The sequence below is a fragment of the Anabrus simplex genome, chromosome 9 (genome assembly GCF_040414725.1).
Source record: "Anabrus simplex isolate iqAnaSimp1 chromosome 9, ASM4041472v1, whole genome shotgun sequence".
NCBI classification, from domain to species: Eukaryota; Metazoa; Arthropoda; class Insecta; order Orthoptera; family Tettigoniidae; genus Anabrus; species Anabrus simplex.
In genome coordinates, this window is record NC_090273.1 from 163997004 (window position 1) to 164017235 (window position 20232).

The 20232-nt window shown below is 37.2% G+C and overlaps 1 protein-coding gene across 1 annotated transcript in view; it reads left to right on the forward strand.

The window, feature by feature from the left end:
- Positions 1-20232, forward strand: part of Cog8 (conserved oligomeric Golgi complex subunit 8) — a 113201-nt gene that overhangs the window by 51286 nt on the left and 41683 nt on the right. Inside the window, exon 6 of the mRNA XM_067153831.2 lies at positions 18729-18892. Within this exon, the coding sequence (XP_067009932.2) occupies positions 18729-18892 (164 nt within the window). The remainder of the gene's footprint in view (positions 1-18728; positions 18893-20232) is intronic.

Sequence of the window (20232 nt, forward strand, 5' to 3'; positions counted from 1 at the left end):
GACAGGTATCCTATTCCTAACCTTCAAGATTTTAACAGCCAACTACATGGAAAACGAATATTTTCAAAAATAGATCTGGTCAGAGCTTATCATCACATCCCTGTACATCCGGACGATGTACCTAAGACAGCAGTGATAACTCCATTTGGTTTGTTTGAATTTTTGCGCACCCCCGTTTGGACTCCGTAATGCGGCTCAAACTTTTCAAAGATATATCGACAGTATACTCAGAGACCTCGATTTCGTGTACTGTTATATAGATGACATCCTAGTGGCATCACAAGATGAAGAAGAGCACAAGAAGTATCTTCAAATGCTTTTCGAACGACTCAGTAAGTTCAACATCAGAATCAATCTGAACAAGTGCATTTTCAGTTCAACAGAAGTACCTTTCCTGGGATATGTGATATCTGCAGAAGGAATCAGACCACTACCAGAGCGAGTACAAACCATTGTTGACTATCTGCTACCCACAACAGTAAAAGAACTGCGCCGGTTTCTTGGCCTCATTAACTTTTACCGAAGAGCACTGCCAAATTCAGCCAGTAAACAAGCAGAGCTTTTGAACCTTCTCCACGGGACTAAGAAATATGACAACAGAAAAATTAATTGGACAGAAAACCTTCGACAAGCCTTTAATGACCTAAAAAATAGCTTGGCCGATTCAGCACTTCTAGCTCATCCATCTTCAAATTTACCACTAATTTTAATGGTAGATGCCTCAGATTATGCTATTGGTGCATCCTTGCAACATATCGAGGACAATAATCTGCAACCATTAGCATTCTTCTCCAAGAAACGGACAAATGCAGAGAGGAATTACTCAACCTACGACAGAGAACTCCTTGCTGCTTACTCAGCTGTGAAGCACTTTCAGTACATGCTTGAAGGACGTGATTTTCCAATTTACACCGACCACAAGTCACTCACCTTCATGTTCAAGCAACGTTCAGACAAAGCTTCTCCACGTCAGATACGACACATTAGTTTCATCGGACAGTTCACCACAGACATACGTTACACTAAATCAAAATCAAAATCTCTTTATTTGCAAATGAGGTGTCTACCTCGGTGGCAAATGGTACACTAAAATACATTATTGTCAAGCACTAAATATTAAATTAACAAGAGAAGAAAATTTTTCCTATAATACAATATTATACAATTTACGCTAACAATGTTTTCTATTAAACACACAGCTCATCCTTAATAAATTTATATTGTTTACAAAATTCTACTTATAATATCTCCTGTACTGCTTACAAATATAGTCAACTGATATACAGTATGTGGAATTACTTCAAATGATACTATACAACTGTTTTTTTTTTTTTTTTTTACCCGTTCTGGATCCTAAGTAGCATAACGACCTGCTGCGTCTTAACCAGAGCCTCTTTTGCCACCACTTTTCAGAGTTCCTGAAGGGCCTTCACAGCTACCGTAGCGGTCCCAGGGCCCTCGAAGTCCCCACTGTACTTCACCCCTACAGGCAGTCCCCTACTTTGGCTGTCCAAACTCCTTAGACCAGGGGATGGAATTAATTTATTCATACACACTGGTCGAATGCCCTCTAACACTTCATTTATTTTCTCTGTTGCTGTTTATTCTCTTCTTGAATATCTGTACAGATTTTGGAAAAGGATCAAACACTACCCCTGGTAAACTGTTCCACTCCTTCACACCCTTCCCAATGAATGAAAATTTACCCCAATCGCTTCTGCTAAAATTCCTTCTAATTTTATATTTGTGGTCAGTCCTGCCAATATAATTATTTTCCAACTGAAGCCTCTCACGGATATCTCCCCATGCTTCTTCTCCTGTATAGGCTCTATATAATCCTGTAAGTCTAGTTTTCTCCCTTCTCTTACTTAAAGTTTCCCACCCAAGTTCCTTTAACATTTCTGATACACTACTCTTTCTCCTGAAATCCCCTGTTACAAATCTTGCTGCTTTCCTCTGCACACTATCTATTTCTTTTATTAGGTATTCTTGGTGAGGATCCCAAACACTGTTTGCATATTCCAATAATGGGCGAACCATACTCAAGTAACTTTTTTCTTTTAATTCTTTGTTGCATCCTTTAAGTAGCCTCATTATGACATGTAATGATCTGTATGCTTTCCCAACAATGTCATCAATATGACCCTTCCAATGCAAATTACTTTCAAATCTCACACCTAAGTATTTGCACTTGCCATCTTTTGGGATAACTACCTCATCCAAAGTATATTCAAATTCAGTTTTAAAGCTCCTGTTTGTAAAAGTTGTAAATAATAACAGTTGATTTGCCTCCATTAACCTTCATATTATTTTCTTCAACCCATTGTTGGATACTTTCAAGGTTGTTTATTTCTCTATAAACAATTATGTCATCTGCATACAATCTTATTTTTGATGTTATATTGTTCCCTAAATCATTTGCGTATATTAAGAAAAGTAACGGACCGATTATACTACCCTGTGCAATTCCCTTCCAGACTTTCTCTTCCTGAGATACATTATTTCCTACTTTGACTTTCTGAACCCTTGAATTTAGAAATGCTTTTATCCAACGTGTAACCCTTACGTCCAATCCTATTCCCTCCAATTCCTTTAATCATATTCCATGTTCCACTCTATCAAAGGCTTTGGAAAGATCTATGGCTATGCAATCTAACTGACCTCCTGAATCCAACTGATCTGATATGTCCTGCTGAAATCCCACCAGTTGTGCCTCACAAGAAAATTTCTTTCTAAATCCATACTGGCTCCTCATGAACCAATTTTTATCATCACATATCCCTCTGATGTACTTCGATATTAAACTCTCCAGAATTTTACAAACTATACTGGTCAGGCTGATTGGTCTGTAGTTCTCTGGTTTCCTTTTATCACCCTTTCCTTTATAAATTGGTATTATTATAGATTCCTTCCATTCCTTTGGTATTACACTATTATTTATGACATAGTCAAAGAGAAATTTTAAATAAGGCACTATGTACCACCCCATTATCTTTAATACCTCCCCAGTAATTTGATCACTTCCTGCAGCTTTTCCTTGCTGAAGCAGTTGGATTTCTCTGAAAATATCTTCGTTTGTGAATGAGAAGCTTCTTGTTTCCCTCTGTCTCTCTCCCTCTCTATCTTCTGTATCGGTTTCCAACTCTTGACAATCATCTACTGAATCTCTAAATTCCCTACTAAATAGGTTTGCTTTCTCAGTATCTGTTAAATAGTGTTCAGCCCCTTCTCCCACCATTGTAAAAATCTGGATTCCTTTTCCTTTTTGATTCCTGATATATGAGTACAGCTTTTTCCATTTCCCTTTGTGGTCATTACCCTCTTGAAGTATGCCATTCATATAATTCTCTTTTTGCTTCCTTTTTCACTCTATTCAGTTCCCTCATATGCTGTTTTCTAGTTTCTCTACTCTCCCTACCCTCTTTGATTTTCCTGTTTACTATTCTACATTTTCTTTTTAATTTTCTTATTTCCCTTGTATAATAAACAGGGTCTGAGGTCATTTTACCCTTCTTAACAGGTACAAATCTCTTCTCTCCTTCCCAAATAATACCTTTAAATTTAGCCTAAAGTGTATCCACGTTACTCGCTTCACTTATCCAACAACTGAATTGTGATTTAAGGTAAGTCCCAAATTCATCAACTTCAGTTTTTCTGTACAATTTCTTGTCTTGTGTAACCCTCTTATTAAGCCGTTTTGGTACGAGTCCTATATCCATTATTACAGCCTTATGGTCTCCTATTCCTTCAATTACCTCAGTTTTATCAACAATTTCCCATGGTTTAACCAAGAATACATCTAGTAAGTTATTGAGACGAGTCGGTTCTTGTACTACTTGTGTAAATCCTCCCTCCCAAATTAACTTATTTGCCAGTTTCTGTTCATGGGCTTCACTTGCAGCTCCTTTCCATTCAACTTCAGGCAAATTTAGATCTCCCCCAATTATTACCATATCATTATTATTGTTTTTACGAGTATAATCTATTATTTTTTCAAAGATTTCCATGTCTCTTTCCTCTCTTCCAGGCCTGTATGTTCCTATAATTCCCACCTCCTTCATATTATCACAAACTAATTTTATCCCTAATACTACTGGAAAGGAGAACATCGCAGCTGATGTTTGTTCACGAATTGCTTCAATCACTATACCTCCAACTGTTACGATGGAAGAAATAGCAGAAAGCCAACAATGTGATGAAGAACTTCCACACATTAAGAATACGTCACTTGCACTTCGAACAATAATGTTGCCCAATGGTAAAGAACTCGTTTGCGACATGACTGAAGATATGATTCGCCCATATGTACCTCAACAACTACGACAGGCAATTTTCAACTCGCTACACAATCTAGCTCACCCTGGTATTCAATTTAGTAAAAAAGCACTTCATTTGGCCATCACTAAAAAAGGACGTAAAGACCTGGACATCAGCATGTATTCCTTGCCAACGAAGTAAAGTCTGGAGACACACCAACAGTGCAGTGGGACAGTATCCTGCAACGGCAGCAAGATTCAGTCACATTAACGTGGACGTAGTTGGACCACTACCTCCATCACAAGGATATCGCTATTTACTAACAATTATTGATCGTTTCTCCCGATGGCCAGAAGCAGTTCCATTAGCTGACATCACAGCAGAAGCAGTTTCATTTGCCATAGTCGCAACATGGATATCTCGTTTTGGCGTGCCTCATATCATAACTACTGATCGCGGAAGGCAGTTTGAATGTCAACTTTTCAAATGCCTCACAAGCACACTGGGCATCGTCCACATTAAAACGACAGCATATCATCCGGCAGCAAATGGAAAAATTGAACGCTGGCACCGTCAATTAAAATCTGCTTTGAAGGCACAGATGTCTGATGATTGGGTTTCGAAGCTTCCCTTGGTCTTGTTAGGACTTCGTTCCTACATAATTCTGCAAGTCAACACCTCGCCAGTGGAAATGACTTACGGCTCAACAATTAGGCTACCAGGAGTATTTCTGAACGAACAGAAACTAGTAACTGACATCCCAACCTTCGTTTTCAAATTGAAGGAACAGTTGAGGAACCTAAGACCAGTCCCAACAGAACATCACGACCGCAAAAAGATCTTCATTCACCCACGGCTGATGACGAGCAAGTTCGTTTTCGTTCGACACGATGCAGTCAGAACACCCCTTCAATCACCACATGACAGGCCATATCCAGTCCTGTCTCGCAGTGACAAACACTTCGAGGTGGAGATGCCAACAGGGAAACAAACTATTAGCATTGACAGATTGAAACCTGCCTTCCTTCTGGCAGACCAATCATCGGACAACAAGGAAGACACATCTGGAGAAACCACTGTGGACATTCCGTCGAGTTCCATTCCAAAGACTGTCAACCTTCAGAAGAAGACAGGCAGCACTCAATCCAATACACCCGCACCACGGATCACCAGATCAGGTCGAAGGGTCACCTTCCCTCGAAAATACATGGACGCTGTCACTGCGGAGGGAGTGTGTGGCGGCCTCTAGTATCAATATATGTGTATAAACTCATATGTGTTATAAACTCCTTGAACTTTGTTAGGGTTTCGAAGACTTCTATATATATTGATGTTCTGTTCTTCTAATATTATCTATATTCTCTCTGATTATTATTCATGTTTTTACTTTCGTCCCCACGATGCTTCGAGTTGTAATTAAACACATTAATACACCATCCCTGTTCTATTACTCAAGTACATGATCATCATCAATTACTACATAAGTAACTTTTCTTTGTTGCATCCTTTAAGTAGCCTCATTATGACATGTAACGATCTGTATGCTTTCCCAACAATGTCATCCACATGACCCTTCCAGTGCAAATTACTTTCAAATCTCACACCTAAGTATTTGCACTTGCCATCTTTTGGGATAACTACCTCATCCATAGTATATTCAAATTCAGTTTTAAAACTCCTGTTTGTAAAAGTTGTAACAGTTGATTTGCCTCCATTAACCTTCATATTATTCCTTTCAACCCATTGTTGGATACTTTCAAGGTCCCTTTGTAATTCTGAACAGTCCTCAATGTTATTTATTTCCCTATAAACAATTATGTCATCTGTATACAATCTTATTTTTGATGTTATATTATTCCCTAAATCATTTACGTATATTAAGAAAAGTAAGGGACCGATTATATTACCCTGTGCAATTCCCTTACAAACTTTCTCTTTCTGCGATACATTATTTCCTACTTTGACTTTCTGAACCCATGAATTTAGAAATGTTTTTATCCAACGTTTAACCCTTACGTCCAATCCTATTCCCTCCAGTTTCTTTAATAATATTCCATGTTCCACTCTATCAAAGGCTTTGGAAAGATCTATGGCTATGCAGTCTAACTGGCCTCCTGAATCCAATTGATCTGATATGTCATGCTGAAATCCCACCAGTTGTGCCTCACAAGAAAATTTCTTTCTAAATCCATAGTGGCTCCTCATGAACCTTTTTTTATCATCACATATTCCTCTAATGAACTTTGATATTAAACTCTCCAGTATTTTACAAACTATACTGGTCCGGCTGATTGGTCTGTAGTTCTCTGGTTTCTTTTTATCACCCTTTCCTGTATAAATTGGAATTATTATAGATTCCTTCCATTCCTTTGGTATTACACTATCATTTATGACATAGTCAAAGAGAAATTTTAAATAAGACACTATGTACTACCCCATTGTCTTTAACACTTCCCCAGTAATTTGATCACTTCCTGCTGCTTTTCCTTGCTGAAGCAGTTGGATTTCTCTGAAAATATCTTCATTTGTGAATGAGAAGCTTCTTGTTTCCCTCTGTCTCTCTCCCTCTCTATCTTCTGTGTCGGTTTCCAACTCCTGACAATCATCTACTGAATCTCTGAATTCCCCACTAAATAGGTTTGCTTTCTCAGTATCTGTTAAATAGTGTTCACCCCCTTCTCCCACCATTGTAAAAATCTGGATTCCTTTTCCTTTTTGATTCCTGATATATGAATACAGCTTTTTCCATTTCCCTTTGTGGTCATTACCCTCTTGAAGTATACCATTCATATAATTCTCTTTTGCTTCTTTTTTCACTCTATTCAGTTCCCTCATTAGCTGTTTTCTAGTTTCTCTACTCTCCCTACCCTCTTTGATTTTCCTGTGTACTATTCTACATTTTCTTTTTAATTTTTCTTATTTCCCTTGTATAATAAACAGGTTCTGAGGTCATTTTACCCTTCTTAACAGGTACAAATCTCTTCTCTCCTTCCCAAATGATTCCTTTAAATTTAGCCCAAAGTGTATCCGCATTACTCCCTTCACTTATCCAACAACTGATTTGTGATTTAAGGTAAGTCCCGAATTCATCAACTTTACAACTGTACAATTTCTTGTCTTGTGTGACCCTCTTATTAAGCCTTTTTGGTACCAGTCGTACATCCATTATTACAGCCTTATGGTCACCTATTCCTTCAATTACCTCAGTTTTATCAACAATTTCCCATGGTTTAACCAAGAATACATCTAGTAAGTTATTGAGACGAGTCGGTTCTTGTACTACTTGTGTAAATCCTCCCTCCCAAATTGACTTATTTGCCAGTTTCTGTTCATGGGCTTCACTTGCAGCTCCATTCCATTCAACTTCAGGCAAGTTTAGATCTCCCCCAATTATTACCATATCATTATTGTTTTTATGGGTATAATCTATTATTTTCTCAAATATTCCCATGTGTCTTTCCTCTCTTCCAGGCCTGTATGTTCCTATAATTCTCACCTCCTTCATATTATCACAAACTAATTTTATCCCTAATATTTCATCCCTTTCGTCGGTAAACCATTTATGTGAACAATAAGTTTCCTTCACCAGAATAAACACCCCTGCTCCCTTTTTATCTCCTCGGTCTCTATGATAGACTGTGTACCCTTCTGGATATACCGGTACTTCTCTATTACCCACCCCTTCTCTCAACCACGATTCCACTCCTATCACCACATCAGTCTCATAAGATTCCATCAATGTACCAAATTTTAATTGTTTATTTACTACACTCTGGCAGTTTACCAAGAGCAATCTCAGACCTCCTTCCTCCCTAAAACTTGACTGTTGCAATTGCAATTGGGTAACTTGAAATTCCTTACTTTTCTGAGTTTCATTTTCTAATTGAGTGACCCAGCTTGAAGTACAACTGGCTCTTTCTACTAGTTTTCCTGGTCAGTATTATAACTCAAGGGCGTTGCCTGTTTTACAGTACATATCTTAAGATTAATAAAATCTAGAACAATATTTGCTATCTTTCGTTTACCTGAATTGTTTAGATGAAGGCCATGCTTTGTGTAACAGTGTCTCTCGAAACTGCTGCTATCAGTTACCTGTGTATTACAAAAATGTTTACAAATTTTAACCATGTCTGTAATAACTTTGTCCACTTCAGTGTTCACACACGAGTCTCTAATCAAATCATGCCTGTGGGACACGTTCACTACAAAGATGTTAGTGTGAGTCAGTTTACCTAGTGTACATTTAAGTTGAGAAATGACATTCTTAGCGTCATTGTGAGCTACGTCGTTCGTCCCGCCGATGATCACTACTGCATCACGACTGTTCCGTGTTTTCCAATACCTTCTTGATTGGGGCCCCAGGATAGATGACTGCCGATGCTGCAATATCTTCATTGTTCATTTCCTCCGCAATTCCCCTCGCCTGGCTATTACCAAATGTAAGAATTTCGACACTTTCGCTGGTGCACTGTGTGGGATTTTAGGCCTAACTTTGCCGCATCTCATAACGGATTTTGGTCTATACGTTTGACTGCTTCCCATACGGATAAGTCCTTGCGTATCACTTACTTCCATGTATTTGCACTTGGGACTAGTTTCGACGCTGTGTTGGCGTCATCATCAGCCAAAAAATGGGAAAATAGGCCAGTGTGTAGGCATTCATATTACACAAGGTGTTACATTAAACAATACAAATCTTGCAAGGAGATAAAAACATGGATGAATATAGAAACAAATGAATCGTTGAGAAAACAAAAGTTATACATGTTAAAAAATAACCTTAACCACACATCTTGCAGTGCGAAAATATTCTTCTTGAATGATTCCTGAGTATAAAACACACGCGCACACATTTCTGAAGAGCCAGCAGGCAGGACAAAGTAAAGTGAAACCTTAAGGGATCTTCTGAGAAGAGTTCATCATTTTTCTATGTTCCGATTAAATAATGAAGTCTCCCTTGAGTTCCTGATAAACATACACAACAGGAAATTCTCCTTCACTCTCAACAATAGCTATTCACTCTCAACAATAGCTATAAAGACCAACGGTAAATTTCATTTTTCAAAGACGTGAAAGCATGATCTTGAACGTGATGTAGGCCTAACTCCTTTCATTTAACCCATTTTTTACACAAGGTGTTACATTAAATAATATATCTCACGAGGAGATAAAAACAGGGACGAATGTAGAAACACATGCACCGTTGAGAGAGCAAAAGTTGTACATATTAAAAATAAGCTTAAGCACATAACTTGCAGTGCGAAAATATTTGAATTTGAAAGATTCTTGAATAAAAGACGCACGCGCACACACTTCTAAAGAGCCAGCAGGCAGGAAAAAGTAAGGTGAAACCTTAAGAGTTCTTCTGAGAAGAGTTCATCATACTTTCAATGTTCCGACTAACTAATGAAGTCTCGTTTTGAGATCCTGATAAACATACACAACAGGAAATTAAACAATATACATCTTACAAGGAGATAAAAACAGGGAAAGTTATACATATTAAAAATAGTCTTAACCACAAATCTTGCAGTGTGAAAATATTCGTCTTGAATGATTCCTGAATACAAAACACACGCGCATACAATTCCGAAGAGCCAGCAGGCAGGAAAAAATAAAGTGAAACCTTAAGAGTTCTTCTGAGAAGAGTTCATCATTTTTTCTATGTTCCGACTAGCTAATGAAGTCTCCCTTGAGTTCCTGATAAACATATACAACAGGAAATTCTCCTTCACTTTCAACAATAGCTATAAAGACCAACGGTAAATTTCATTTTAAATATTGTGCAGAGACGTGAAAGCATGATTATGAATATGATATAACTCCTTCATTTAACCCAATTTTTACACAAGGCGTTACATTAAACAATACACATCTTACGAGGAGATGAAAACAGGGCCGAATGTAGAAACAAATGCATCGTTATGCATATTAAAAAATGAGCTTAACCACACAACTTGCAGTGCGAAAATATTTGCCTTGAATGATACATGAATACAAAAACGCACGCGCACACATTTCTAAAGAGCCAGCAGGCAGGAAAGAGTAAGGTGAAACCTTAAGAATTCTTCTGTGAAGATTACAAGATTATTTTGTGCATCTACAGAATGGTGTGTTATTGAAACTATGTAATATAGAGAGTGACTTTCATAGGTGGTTAAATGAAGAAGTTATATCATGTTCAAGATCATCCTTTCACATCTCTACACAGTATTTAAAATACAACTCTTCTCAGAAGAATTCTTAAGGTTTCACCTTACTCTTTCCTGCCTGCTGGCTCTTTAGAAATGTGTGCGCGTGCGTTTTTGTATTCATGTATCATTCAAGGCAAATATTTTCGCACTGCAAGTTGTGTGGTTAAGCTCATTTTTTAATATGCATAACGATGCATTTGTTTCTACATTCGGCCCTGTTTTCATCTCCTCGTAAGATGTGTATTGTTTAATGTAACGCCTTGTGTAAAAATTGGGTTAAATGAAGGAGTTATATCATATTCATAATCATGCTTTCACGTCTCTGCACAATATTTAAAATGAAATTTACCGTTGGTCTTTATAGCTATTGTTGAAAGTGAAGGAGAATTTCCTGTTGTATATGTTTATCAGGAACTCAAGGGAGACTTCATTAGCTAGTCGGAACATAGAAAAAATGATGAACTCTTCTCAGAAGAACTCTTAAGGTTTCACTTTATTTTTTCCTGCCTGCTGGCTCTTCGGAATTGTATGCGCGTGTGTTTTGTATTCAGGAATCATTCAAGACGAATATTTTCACACTGCAAGATTTGTGGTTAAGACTATTTTTAATATGTATAACTTTCCCTGTTTTTATCTCCTTGTAAGATGTATATTGTTTAATTTCCTGTTGTGTATGTTTATCAGGATCTCAAAACGAGACTTCATTAGTTAGTCGGAACATTGAAAGTATGATGAACTCTTCTCAGAAGAACTCTTAAGGTTTCACCTTACTTTTTCCTGCCTGCTGGCTCTTTAGAAGTGTGTGCGCGTGCGTCTTTTATTCAAGAATCTTTCAAATTCAAATATTTTCGCACTGCAAGTTATGTGCTTAAGCTTATTTTTAATATGTACAACTTTTGCTCTCTCAACGGTGCATGTGTTTCTACATTCGTCCCTGTTTTTATCTCCTCGTGAGATATATTATTTAATGTAACACCTTGTGTAAAAAATGGGTTAAAGAAAAGAGTTACATCACGTTCAAGATCATGCTTTCACGTCTTTGAAAAATGAAATTTACCGTTGGTCTTTATAGCTATTGTTGAGAGTGAAGAGAATTTCCTGTTGTGTATGTTTATCAGGAACTCAAGGGAGACTTCATTATTTAATCGGAACATAGAAAAATGATGAACTCTTCTCAGAAGATCCCTTAAGGTTTCACTTTACTTTGTCCTGCCTGCTGGCTCTTCAGAAATGTGTGCGCGTGTGTTTTATACTCAGGAATCATTCAAGAAGAATATTTTCGCACTGCAAGATGTGTGGTTAAGGTTATTTTTTAACATGTATAACTTTTGTTTTCTCAACGATTCATTTGTTTCTATATTCATCCATGTTTTTATCTCCTTGCAAGATTTGTATTGTTTAATGTAACACCTTGTGTAATATGAATGCCTACACACTGGCCTATTTTCCCATTTTTTGGCTGATGATGACGCCAACACAGCGTCGAAACTAGTCCCAAGTGCAAATACATGTTATAAATAAACCTATAACATTTTTGTATTGAAAAGGTGGAACCTTTCTAGTTTTTCCTATCTTCCATTCTCAGTTCAATACGGACCAAAAAGGAAACTCTTATGTTTAAATTTAAATCACTTACTTCCCTCAGGGCTGAAAATCTATTTTTTGTGTCAATTACAAAGTTGTCCTTATTTAACTGTGCACTTTTCCTCCTAGAATCTGAAACAACTTGACACCACGTGCTAGAATTCACGGAGCCACCTGTGTTCTGAGTGTTTACTGGTACCGGTATTTTCGATTCCAGTAAACGTACCTTCTCCTTTAAAATCTCATTCTCCTCTTTTAATGCTTGTAAATTCTGTTGCAATAAAGAGAGAAATACGAGTACATTATCATTACCTCCATCCTCCAAGGAATGAGACGCCAGCGATTCGTTGACCATTGTAGGTCTAGGTTTGTTACTGCTATTCAAATTGCTCTCGCCACAGCTCACACAGGTCCAAGTATCTTCATTTTTAGCAAAACCAGCACTACATATACACTCAAAATGGTACCAAATTAAACACTTTTCACACTGGATACCATTCTTCACTCGCTTCTTGTTTACACCACACTTATTCCCGATTATTTTGCAAGAGAACTGGGAGCGATCTTCACTTACATCCTTCGCTGATGCCATCTTGAAAAAAAAAAATAACTGAAGAATCTATTAATCATACTAGTGGATAAGCCTAACATATAGCAGAACCCCAAGAGAGCACCGCCTATGAATACAAGTACGGACATTCTCCATTTATATTGGATAAAAATAAGAAAATCGACAAACGCAAGATGTTAAACTCCTTTTAATGAAGTGTTCCTAGTCATTATAATGGATTTTAACATGAACTGTACATTTTAATATGTGATTTTATTATGTACTATATATTTTAAAGTGTTTATGTACCTGTTCTTTTAAAATAAGTTAATCCACACGAATTTTAGGATTTTTAGATTGTATATATAGCCAGTTTTTACTTTGAAATATGCCCAATTTGAACGTTGGACACATTCCATTATTATGACTTTTCTACTAGGCAAGGCATATTAACCAACTGTATAAAAAGTTAAAACCGGTACTGTAAGTAGGATCTTATATAAATAAAACTTGTATTGATAAGGGGAAACCTTTCTTATCTATAATATATCATCATTAAGGTTGTGATCCTTATGAAGTGTTTTGTCCAGAAAAATATATATACACTCTAATTCATTTAGGAGTTTACCTTTATTTGCAGTGGTGCCAACTATTACGGATTGTCCGTAATTATTACGGATTTCACTTCACGATTACGGAATTACAGTCAAAGGGAAAATTATTACGGAAAAGCTGACATTATCAGGAAAAATAATTTTCAACGGGAAAAAAGAAAAATGGAAAAAGGCTCGAAAGGATTGAACATTTCTCCTAAATCGTCCTCATTTCAATGCTTCTGAGTTGACAATGATACTTATTCGATCGTGATTTCCTTTTGCTACCCATAAGCGTTGTAAAATTCATTGTGAATGAAGGAGCTCAAGCGCTGCCCTTCTCCACTATGTCCTTCAATAATGTTGTATTTGCTGTGTTAAATACACTGACAGTTGACAGAAAGATTGAGAAAGAAGTGAGGTGTACATTAAGTACATCTGCACTGGAATCGCTTATGGTTCACAAGACGAAAATGCCATCAGAGTGGGAAGGATGCTTCAAGAAAACCTACACTGAAAAGCTTCTGTTGCGTGAGAAACAAGCTACTAGGAATGTTTTATCACATAACTAACAGATTGTGTGCAAATGTTATTGTGTAATATGATATACTTTCGGATAGATTGCTAGAGGGAAGGGCAAAAGGGGTGTCATTATCAAGAAGTGAGGAGCATGCTTTGGATTTGACTCAAAATTTTTCCCGGGGGAGAAGAGTGATTACTGATAATCCACATCAAAGGTTGGCACCTCTGTATTTGTATTCCTGATTATTGAGAGATCCTTTTCTATTGAAGTTATTGAAGTAAAACGGTGACCTGTTTCTTTCATGTGAGTGCTCATTGCCGAATATTTATTGTGCTTATCTGCACTGAAGTGTTCCCTGTATCTCATAAAAAAGCTTCGTCCAGTCTGTCCAACATATGAAATTCCACACTGGGAACATGTTAACCTGTACACTCCTGAACCTGAATATTTACTGTTATTATTATTATTGATTTTATTATAATTGAAAAATGTAAGTCACTTAAAAGAAGTAATGCGTAATCTTCGGAAGATTTTTACAGTGCCTACCCCCGTCATTTTTATATCGCCTCTTCAACTGATATTGTGTGGACTTGACCGTTAACTTCTTTCTTACTTATGCATTGTTTTTCGAGTTATAATCAGCTGATGATGACCCAGACTGGGATCGAAACCGGTACAATTCCACTTTTAATTAAATAAGAATGTAATTTCTACATCTCTTATTTACTTGTATTGAATAGGTTGAACTACCATATTTATTATTTCAATTTAACTGTGATACTTTTCAATACGGAACAATGAAAGTTTTATCTTTAAATTATTGGCCTTATCGATAAATACTACATAACTAAATTTATATATTATTAAATTTCCTATCATTTACATCTTACACATTTTTACCATTTGGCTATGATAACAGAGATATTAATGAATTTGGATTTTTTTTGCCAAGTCCATATCAGCGCCGAGGTACGTGAAAATGGGTGAACAGAATTTTATGTGAGTCGGGGAAAAGGAACTACAGTCTACGCTATAATTTTATTCACTCTGTTCAAAATGGTAGTTTAGGGGAAGGTGCCAAATATTTAATTTTTAATTACCTATCTTACTGGTCATATTGAACAGTATTACATAACAAAAGTTATAGAGAATACAATTTCCAATTATTCATGTCTTGTTCAGTTTTACCGTACCAACTATGATAATATTGGTGGTGATGGTGATTAAATTGTGAAGATGATTATAAGAATGAGAAAAGAGTCATGAAGGAACGATCGCTTAAATAACACAAGAGGTTGTCATGAAAGGAGGAGGATTCGCTTGACATTAGATGCTCTAAAATCACAGATTCGGAAGAAAACTAAATGTGAAGGCCTCCAATATAGAAAGCTCATAAAATTGATCAACAATAACATTACATTGACCATTGTTTGTTGTGATGTGCTTTGTGTATTCTGCTGCCATTTATCTGCTGCGTATCGAGTATAACAGCCTGCCTGAATATTGGCGGGAAGTAGCTGGGGAGTGGAGAGTTAGATCTTTCTCTTCTTTAGCATGCCATTCCTCTGGTTCATAAATTTTCTGGTACTACTGGTATGTAACACACTGGATCATCATAGTATTCCAGCTGTTTGATCCCTACTCTGAGGCAGTGATTGGAATGAGCAGTGTGCACACTTAAATGGAATAATTACACAGGAGTGACAGGAGTGTTTGCGGCTGTCTGCAGCCTGGTCATTCTAGCTCTGAAACTTTGAACTGTTAGATTGACACTGTAGTACTTTTCGCTAAAAGTGAGAAAATGTGCTGTTTTAATTTTATAGAATATTTCATATGACAGCATTGCTTTTAATTGCGACATTCATACTGGCGTCATTGTAATGACCTATGTTGACTTCAGTTGGGAAAACTATAACGACAGTCTTTCTGAGAATTCCGTAGCAAAGTACGGGTACATCGGCTAGTTATTTGATCCAAATAGTATTGCGCTTCACATAATTGCCCGGGTGCTTGATGCAATATATTAATCTATGCATTACCGGGCGAGTTAACCGTGCGCGTAGAGGCGCGCGGCTGTGAGCTTGCATCCGGGAGATCGTGGGTTCGAACCTCACTGTTGGTAGCCCTGAAGATGGTTTTCCGTGGTTTCCCATTTTCACACTAGGCAAATGCTGGGGCTGTACCTTAATTAAGGCCACGGCCACTTCCTTCCCATTCCTAGCCCTTCCCTGTCCCATCGTCGCCATAAGACCTATCTGTGTCGGTGCAACGTAAAGCAGCTAGCAAAAAAAAAAAAAATCTATGCATTTGCTAAGTAATGGCATCTAAGTGCATGACTGATTCACACATGTGGAGCATGAGTTCATACTATGTATGGCTTATCAGAGACCGATCTAACTCACGTACTTCCTGTGAGGGAATAGAGATGTGTAATTTTTAGCCTTGTATAGCAACATTCGGGCATTGAGACAATAAGTCTTATAAATATATTGTAGTACTGTATTGCTCAAGACATGTAGAATAAGCAGTTTTGACCAATTGTATCTCCTGATTTCTCCTGATTTTCATATCAAAATCTCCTGATTTTTGGTTTTGTAAAGTTGGTAGGTAGGACGTAGGACTAGAAGACTCCTTACTCAAGAAGATCCAAAAGGCAAGACTGAATTGGTTTGTTCATGTGAAAAGAATGAGTGCCAACAGGCCTGCAAGAAAGGAGTATGAAAGAGAAATAAGGGGAAAGAGACCAGTGGGCAGACCTAGAGAAAAATGGACAGACTTAGTGAAGAAGGACGTAGAGGAGAGGGGTCAGGATTGGGAGTGGATTGTGAACAAAGAAGGGTTAATTGACCAAACAAAATGGAAGGGGCTCGTATAGCACACCTGGGAACCTGGAGTTGGTCAATGATGATGATGATGATGATTCATCAGACTCTTCAGTTACTTCCACGTAATTCTCCACACTACCAATAGTTCCGTTTCCCACTCAAAATCCTGTCTTGTGGAAGAAGTTGCTAATTGTAGCACAAATTATATTCGGGAGCTTGCATAGTATCTTGGATTGTTATCTTTCCAGCACTGTTGAGGTTAGCCAACCATTTTTATACCAGCATTTTTCAGTACTTCATTTTAACGCAGTAAATAACTGCCAGGTTGAGGGGTTGAAGTAGACTTGTGCAGTGTATTGCTAGAAAAACCATCTGTACATTGCTGTTAGTTATGATTACAGAATGTGTAGCACGCTGGTCAATTAACAGTAATATTTTTCAGGTTTTGCTCCATGTTTTGGCATCAAGTATGTGTAGATACAGACGATATCATCCCTGCATTGCCATTGCCTTTATATTGACACTGTAAGTTTCTAACATTGTTGGAACATAGAGGCATTATTGACTTTCCAATCACGAGTGCCACTTTTGTTGCAACATTGCAGGACAGTTTCATTGCTTAATTTCCCACCACGGCAAGTTTCACCTTTCTATGCGTGAGTCCTGTCAGGAAGCAGGCTAAGAGTCGAGTCCCATTTTGTCAGCACCGAAGATGTCTTTCAGAGTCTGTTTTGTGACAGTCTTGTCAACAGTGATTGCTTCTGCTCACACACGTTTGTAAACTAAGTCCTGCCTGTTTCTAAATTGCTACATCCATTTGTTGGGAACAGTTAGTTCATAGATCCCATTTGGTTGGCAAGACCTGTGTTTCCATGTTCATAGCATGTGCTTGGTTGAAGCATTTCAAACCGGGCGAGTTGGCCGAGCGCGTAGAGGCGCGCGGCTGTGAGCTTGCATCCGGGAGATAGTAGGTTCGAATCCCACTATCGGCAGCCCTGAAAATGGTTTTCCGTGGTTTCCCATTTTCACACCAGGCAAATGCTGGGGCTGAACCTTAATTAAGGCCACGGCCGCTTCCTTCCAACTCCTAGGCCTTTCCTATCCCATCGTCGCCATAAGACCTATCTGTGTCGGTGCGACGTAAAGCACCTAGCAAAAAAAAAAAAAAAAAAAAGAAGCATTTCAAAAGCATTTTTACTGACTCTGGAAACTCTTCTTCGCACCCTCATTTTCTTTTTCCATTTTTGTTTTCCTATTAGGCACTTTCAGTTTTGTTCCACTTGCTCACTGTAGTGTTCAGAGTCAAAGTGTGAGTTTTCACGTTTGTACCAACTGTATGTACCTAAGATGTGCATGCCTATCTACTTCCTGAAGGATTTTAATTTTTTCTTCATTACTGGGTGATTTCACAACTTTTCTCTTTTCCTTAACTACAGTAGGCTATCAGACAACAACACAACACAATAAATTTGTAATTTTTGACTGGAATGTGAAATACAAATACAATCATCCTCACTGCTAACCAGTCAAGCAAAACTGAACTTCCATGAAGCTAACAAGATGCAATTTATCCTGTGAAGTTTGAGAATTCAATGCCTTTTCCTGTTATTGTGCAACTTTCCCCAGCTGGCCTTCTATGGCAAGGGCTCTTATCTGTGCCGGAAGTCATATTACACACACAAGGGATGAGAAACAACGTTTCAGGTTTGGGAAAAATGTGATTGTAATAAGTGGTGGTAATGAAAAGTAGTGATGCAGTTAATATGGTGGGAATTGGTACCTTGAATTTATGATGTGATTAGCAAGAAAATGTCTTGATGAGGAATGAATTTACAAAGTTTCATTATGATCTTGGTGAAGAGAAGTATTTGCATCTCCATGCTCAGGTAAGAAAACCAATAGGAGTGAAATAAATAAATGAATAAATAAATAAATAAATAAATACAGTAAATATGTATAGGAAACAGACTTACCGTGTGAATAGAATGTGTGTGCGCACCCTAGCTACATATGCTTTCACTGTAAGTTGCTGTTCTCCAGCTGTTTCATAAATATGAAGCATAATCTCACTCTTGCACTTCTATATTTTTGTATGTGCTGTACAAGTGAAGCCACCCCTATTTTATCTGCACTGAAACAAATTCCTTGTTCTGGAAACTGTTCATTATAATACCTAATTCTACACTTTTCCTCTTGTTTCAGCCAAAGAGCATTTAAATAGAACAATTGAATTAACTCGAATTCATCTCTTCACCATCCTGACACAGTACAAAGCTACATTCACTGATGAAGATCCCATAATCCCTTCAACAAGGGATCAAAATATTAATGAGAATGCAATAATCTTCAGCTGGTTGACAGAGAAGGTGAGTGAAAAGTCTTCAGTAATGCTGAGATGAGCACTCATTTTGCAATTAAATGTACTTTAAAATGTTGAATCAAATCAATATATCTTACATCAGGGTGAGTAGATTAACTTCCATAAGGCCCCGTAGTCCAGAGAAGTTAGTTCCATATTTCAACACCACAGATCGTTTGGTCTGAACAAGTAGCAGTTGAAAGCAATATTGTTTAGGCATGATGTCTGTATAATATTGTTTGCATGTGAAATGAGTGTTGTTATCTAATGCAGTCATCGACATATTTTGTACCATTTACCCCATTTATGTCCAAATTATATTTTTCTTCCGATATTGATAACTTGTATATATAAACACGAGTCATTAATGACCCGCTAAGCACTTGCTTGGGAAACAGGGAGAGAGAATATTCTGAACATCAACCTTACAGACTTACAGTGCGCTTACCTTTAAAAATGAGTATCATCAGGACACAAAAAGCAATAATTGTCATTGTTCTTTTTAATTATAACAATATTTAGTACCCAAAACCCGTAACTTCAGATTCCATAACTGACAGTGGAACTGAGACTCACTCATGGTAATTTACAAAACACCTGTCGTGAACGGAAACATTACACCTCGCACAGGCCTGCACTGTTTTATTGCGACAAATCTTGCATTGGAATAATAACAATAAGTTAATTTATTAATTTGACTACCTAATCTATACAATAAGTCTTGTCTTTGTTGATTTACATTGATATGTTAACTAAAACCTTGGGAGTGGCGACCCCATGGTAATAACAGCCTATATATGTTTCATTCATCACATCCCTGACCCGGTCAATGACTGGAAAACAGGTTGTAGGTTTTTTTTTCATGTTAACTAAAATGGTACATGTTTCGCCTTGTATATAGGCATCACCAGCCATTGCCTTAACCTTGAAATAAAATCAGGCACCTGATTTACATATAAATAAAATAAAACTAGTGTTTTAAAAAACCTTGGAGAGACCTGAACTAAAATTAACATATAGTAAAATACTTGTACAATGTTGGTTTTAAAGATATTGCAATGAGTGAGGAGTTTACAATTGGTGAAGGTATTTGCAATATTGACATTAGAAGGCTACTATTATAAAACAACAGTCTGTTAAAAACAAGTGGTAAGATTGCTATAAAATTATGTTGACTGACCAGCGGTTACAATTAAACAAAGACGATTAAAATCGTATTATTCAAAAAATTATGTTGAATAAAATAATGTCGAAGGATAGTCAAGTAACCTGTAATTATTTGTTTACATGAGATAAAAGTCGAAAGTCAATGGCATATGGTGAAGTTGTGGTTCACTTTGATGAAAA